Source organism: Echinops telfairi, unplaced genomic scaffold (genome assembly GCF_000313985.2).
Source record: "Echinops telfairi isolate 266 unplaced genomic scaffold, ASM31398v2 ScPeMD7_7469;HRSCAF=8507_1, whole genome shotgun sequence".
Lineage (NCBI taxonomy): Eukaryota > Metazoa > Chordata > Mammalia > Afrosoricida > Tenrecidae > Echinops > Echinops telfairi.
The window spans coordinates 12,500,538-12,506,552 of record NW_022111373.1 but is presented as its reverse complement, the minus strand read 5'-3'; the positions used below and the strand labels follow the sequence as shown (position 1 = coordinate 12,506,552).

General features: G+C 39.4%; 1 protein-coding gene across 1 annotated transcript in view; it reads right to left on the bottom strand.

The window, feature by feature from the left end:
• Positions 1-6,015, bottom strand: part of FBN2 (fibrillin 2) — a 266,701-nt gene that overhangs the window by 239,942 nt on the left and 20,744 nt on the right. Inside the window, exon 5 of the mRNA XM_004696589.2 lies at positions 3,517-3,612. Within this exon, the coding sequence (XP_004696646.1) occupies positions 3,517-3,612 (96 nt within the window). The remainder of the gene's footprint in view (positions 1-3,516; positions 3,613-6,015) is intronic.

The following is a 6,015-nucleotide window of genomic DNA, read 5'->3' as shown; positions in this document are numbered from 1 at the left end:
CCATGGCTGGCATTAAGCATATGGGAATTCGACATTTTGCAGAATTTATGCATTCTGGGGGGAAAGCGGGGCTTACATGAGAAAAGCAATTCGTGGTAGTAACTTAAGCAAGCTAGAAGAAAAGATCAACTTACAAAATACAATTTTAGTAGTCATTTGAATCAAATAAGTTCAAACTAGAAGGCCATCTTTATTATGCAGTAGTCGTTGAATATTTTCCAGAAATCTCTTAGGTAAATTCATTTCTGGCTCCTCCAACACAAAGTTCCTATGGATAACTAAATTAAGGCTTACGATTTTTAATGTTAGGTAAAACACATTAGGCCTTAATAGATGATGCTGATTTATCCCTTGCTTACTTTCAGATGTATATTGAGTGCAATATCTATTCATTTTCAAAAGGCATCCATTTGGAGAGAGAGCGGCAAAGAGAATTGGATCTCTTCATGTGTTCGCAACACAGCACAGTTATCCCCATTTTATAATCAGCATGTGGCCACAGGAATTCATTTTTGATCTTATATATAAAAGGTCATTGTACATGTCAGCAATAGTGAGATGAGAACGCCAAAGAAGTTTGTTTAACTTATCCTGCACCAAGACTCAAATGAAATACCATATCATGCCCATCGTGCCCATCAGTCTCTGTCTCCAGCCCAGAAATTAGTCTGCCAGAAACCCAGATAGCTGGAAAAGCAGCTATGTTTATCAGACAGCTGATTCCAAGAGGCCACTTTAAAGGAACATTATTATGTGTCCTATATTAAGGGGGAAAAGTATCCCACATTTTACAAAGGTCTCTCTTTACTCAAGAGAACAAAGGGCACAGATTTTGAAATGCAGTGATTTTAAAAATAAACAACACAAACTTGAAAATTTTAACATGGCAGATTAACCTCTCCAGAAACCTCCACATACATTATTCCTGTGAAGACACAATGTTGCTTCAGAAAAAAAATTGGTAGCCTTTGCTATTTGCTGATTTTAAAAATTAATTGAGAGTATGGCATAACAATGTCACAGGCCATCGTGGCCATGCAAACACGGACATGAACAGTACTTCCTCATCCTTTGGAAGAAATGAGGTTTTACAACTTTAACCCAAAGGGTATTAGTGAGGATAATTTTTGGAGAAGTAACTCCATGTTTTAAAACATGTCCTTAAGACCAATTCATTGGCTACCTTATTTTGCCGTTCCTCCTGAAAACAAGTGAAATATATGTAAACCCTTATTAGATGATCAAAAATTGCTAAGGATTACACAATCCAACGAATGAATAACTGTTGGAGAACAGTGACGTGATGGCAGGGAGCCTCTGAGCTGAAACATTCTGCTAACTAGGAACTGAACTTGAAGTCTGTTTCAGGATGAAAGGGCTGGTGCAAAGTTCACAGAACATCCAGAAAAAATGAACATCATCTCTACCAATTATGGTCATATTTAAAATTTTGCATTGAACTATTTTACATCTTATGATGTTTCACTAAAACTTAATGTGTTCTAGAGAGTGTTTCTCCTACTCTCACTTTTGGTGCTAACAGTCCATAATTAAGTTTCTTCTCCAAACAAAAGCATCTGGTAAAGGCATTAAAATTCATGCAACGTCTAACGTACGCACTCTATCACTAGTAGAATGTGCTTCAGTCCCAAGAAATTTCAATTTCCTTACCAATGCTATAAATATCTTGATGGACAAAAACAGACAAAGGTATGTTAAATGGCTGCACACATCTGCAGATTTCTTGTCATTCTTATTTCTCAAGTGTCTTCCAAAGACTTAACCTGAATACCAAGTTGAAGTTTTTGTCAAGTCAGTATAATTTTTAAAATGTTTCCTTGCAATCCAGTCTCTACAAGTCAATAATCGCCTCTTCTCATCTGTAATATTTCATTGTCATACTTCATGTACTCTCAAGTTTCACATCAGAAAGTTCTAAACCATTTTAAGATATTTATGGCAATGCATGGGAATAAACATTGAAATGTATGTAAGTATGTGTCTTTATATAATACTTTTTGGGAAAACATCTATTATAATGTAAATATATACAACAAATATTTTGCTATTTTAACCAGTTTTAAATATACAAATCAATGTACAGAAGTCAAGTACAACATTAATTGCATGCATTGTATAGTGCAAAAGTCACTATCCACAAGAGTGTACAAATGTGCTTGACACAATTGATGTCTGTATGGAGTGCGATGAGAGCTGTACGAGCCCCAAACAAAATGATTTTTTTTTAAAGTATAATATTACTTTTTAGTTGATGTTTACTTTCCCTCTTATGGCTCAGTATAAAGTAGGTATTCATCATATTTGCAAAGTTTTACTCCTTTCATAAACCATTGCACATATTTATTTATCAGATACTATTAATAAGCCATACAGCACATCAACACTAGAAAATTTTAGTCATATACAGACAGGTGAATTTAGCTTCTGTTCAAATTATGGAAAACTGGCTTCATATTGACTCTCCTTTCCATCCACCTGGATAAAGTGGACAATGTTGTAATATATACACAGCATCTACTTTTACACCCCTTTCTCATGCCCAGCAAAACTTCAACTGGGGTCAGAGGCTTATTCTTCATTTCATTGTGACTTTGGTGACGTCCCCACTTTCTGATCTGAGAGCAGATTCTCAAGCATATTAATACCATATTGATTAATACCATATGAATCCCCTAGTCACGTGGTCATGAGAAACTCAAGCTTATGGCTTAGGCGAATCAGCACATGGAATGTTTCTAAGGAATGGCACTGGCCTGGGGCTAACAGACCAGAGATGCCTGTTGGGAAGCCTATTGTCTCAGTTACGGCTGGCATCTTACAGTCATAGCCAGCTTTGAGGATCACTGCCATGAAGTGGATGGCAGATACCTTATATATACAACTCAAGGTTAACTCAAAACAAACGAGCCAAGAACGACAGGGCCAAGATAAATAGATGAAAAGAATGGCACTATCAAGTATATCTAATCTGAAGCCCACTAGTCTCTACACTTTCCGTAATGGACAGTAACATATTTCCATAATAGTTAAAGAGAAAAAAAAAACACATCCATTGAGTCAATTCTGACTATAAGACAGGACAGAACTGCCCCTGTGAGTCTGTAAGGCTTTAACTGTTTATCGGAGTAGAAAGCTTCATCTTTCTCCCAAGGAGCCACTGAGGTTGCTGAACTTTGTGGCCAGCAGCCCAGTGTGTAACCACTGTGCCACCTGGGCTCCAATTTAAATCGTATTTTATGAGTAAGAGCCACTCCCTCTCTGGATGATTAGAATCTGCCATCAACCACTCACTCAAAATCACCCGAGTTGTATTCCCAGAGTTGGCCTTCTGACCTAAGGTCACGCTAGTAGAAAACACAGACACTTCTGCTCCCCACTTCACATTGTAGACAGAGCCAAAGAAAAGCATTGAATTTGTATGGAATAACAGACAATAGCCATTCTTATATTGAAACCACCTTCCCAGACTGAGTTTCCGGTGTTCTTTCCTCTTACCTCTCTCACACTGAGGACCAGTGAATCCATACACGCAGGCACAGCGGTTGGGTCCAATGCAACGTCCTCCGTTCTGACATCCATTGTCACAAACCGCTGCACAGAAACACAGAAGAAGCTCAGTATGCAGCTGATCTGATCATAACACAGCTGCGTGGAGATGCTGCCGGCAGAAGTTAAATTACATCTCTAAGTGCAAGCTCTTTCTCTCCAAAACACAGTGTAGCTCACAGCATACATTTCCGTATGTGTGCTTACATCCCAGTGCACCCGGAGACAGAGGGTTACACAATTCATGTGAGTCACATTGTCAAGCAAGCACTCATATTTGGTAAAAGGTGTATTTTTTTAATAAACTGAATCACAGTGACCAGAGACTCTGATGTTCATTGATTTTGAATATAACTCTTCATTTTGAATATAACTCCTTAATGGAGGACCATTTGGGCTCTACTAAGGCTATAATCCATCCATACCAAAACCAAACTCATAGTGACCCTGTGACTTCATGAGACTATAACTCTGCATGAATACAAAAACTCTTCTGTAGACCATAAAGCAGCTGGTGGTTTTGAACTGCTGACCTTGTGGTTAGCAGTCCAATGTGTAACCACTATGCCACCAGGGCTCATCTAGCCATAGGAAAGAAAAGTAACAAAATATGAGTACAAAAATTGAAAATGCAAACAAAAGGAAGCAGAATCTATGGAGACAAGAAAGAGGGAGATCAAAAATGCGAAAGAAAACAAAGTCATCCAGAACAAAATTAAGAGGACACAGCCATAACTGGAGAAGCGAAAGTCAGAGAAGGAAATGAGAGCAGGAAAAAGAAGGGAATCCCAGAAAGGACAATGGGAAACGTGGGAGGAGGGGGAATGCCACCCACATAGACAGTAAAATACTAAAGAGATAATTCCAGAAACATATCTAATGAGTGCACGAAAGTCATAGGATGAAAAAAAAACAGCAACAAAACAGAACAGAAAATCTCACTGTCAATAAAATAAGTATTTTCTTATAAATGAACTCACCTTCCAGATAGTTCAATGAACAATGACACACACACAGTATACACCCCCCGCATTGGATTTTGTGACTCCAAGGAAAATTGGGCTTGATTTGGGCTGTGGCGACGGCACCGGCGTCTCACTCACACTGGGGGCTGAGTGGCTCTCTCGCCAGACCACAAGGCCCTGCAATGTAACTCGAGCTCAGCAGGCAGATCACACAGTGAGACAATCTCCTTCATCAGGACCACTTTTTGTTTTTCATTTCCAAAACCATTTTATTGGGAGCTAATACAGAGAGCATGTCATTCCATAGTTCAGTCAATTACTACTCTTCAGAATGCTCAAGAGTAAGTTACTGACAACAAACTCACTGTCACAGTCCATTCCGAGTGGAAGGCTTTACAAGAGCGGACAACCTCAACTTTCCCCCTTTGAGCAGCTGATGGACTTGAACAGAAACCTTGCAGTTAGCAGGCCAATGCCACCAGGGCTCTGGGATGTTGTTGCTTTTAAGTGCCATCAAGTCAGTTCTGGCCCGCAGTGATGTTATGTACAAATGACCGAAATACCGCACAGTCCCATAACATCCTCACCATCGACCCTGTGCCTGAGCCCACTGTTGCAGCCACCTTGTTGAGCAACCCCTATCCATCACACTGAGGGCTTTCCTCTTTTCTGAGGCCCCTTCACTTTACTAAGCGTGATGTCCTCCTCTAGGGACTGGTCTCTCTTGACAACATGTCCAAATACTGGAATCAACGTTTGGACATCCTTGCCTCTAAGGAGCAATCTTGCTGTACTACGAGACAGACTTGTTTGTTCTTCTGGCAGTCCACAGTACTTTCAATATACTTGCCAGCACCGCAATTCAAAAGCATCGATTCTTCTTTAGTCTTTCCATTTTCACATGTGCATGAAGCAATGGATAATACCATGGCTTGGGGCAGTGGCACGTTAGTCCTCAAAGTAACATTGTTGCTTTTTATACTCTAAAAAAGTCTTAAAATAGGCGGGATAAACAATCTGGAGAATAAAATAACGGTACTGATTGTTCCAGGGGGTATCAGGAGAGGTGGGGAAAGGAAGTGGGTGTTAACAACCCCAGGGACAGGGAACAACAAGTGATCCAAAATTGATGGCAAGGAGGACATAGGAGACCTGGTAGGGCTTGATCAAGGCAAGAAGATTATTGAAACCCAAATAAAGCTGAACATGATAGTGGGATAAGAGGAAAGTAAAAAGAAATAAAGGAACTAGGAGGCAAAGGGCATTTATAGAGGTCTAAATACAGGCACGTATGTATATTTATATATGTAAATATATTTACATATAATGATGGGGAAATAGATCTATGTGCATATATTTACATGTTTAGTATTAAGGTAGCATATGGACATTGGGCCTCTACTCAAGTACTCCCTCAATGCAAGAACACTTTGTTCTATTAAACTGGCATTCCATGATGCTCACCTTCCAACCTGATCTCTGA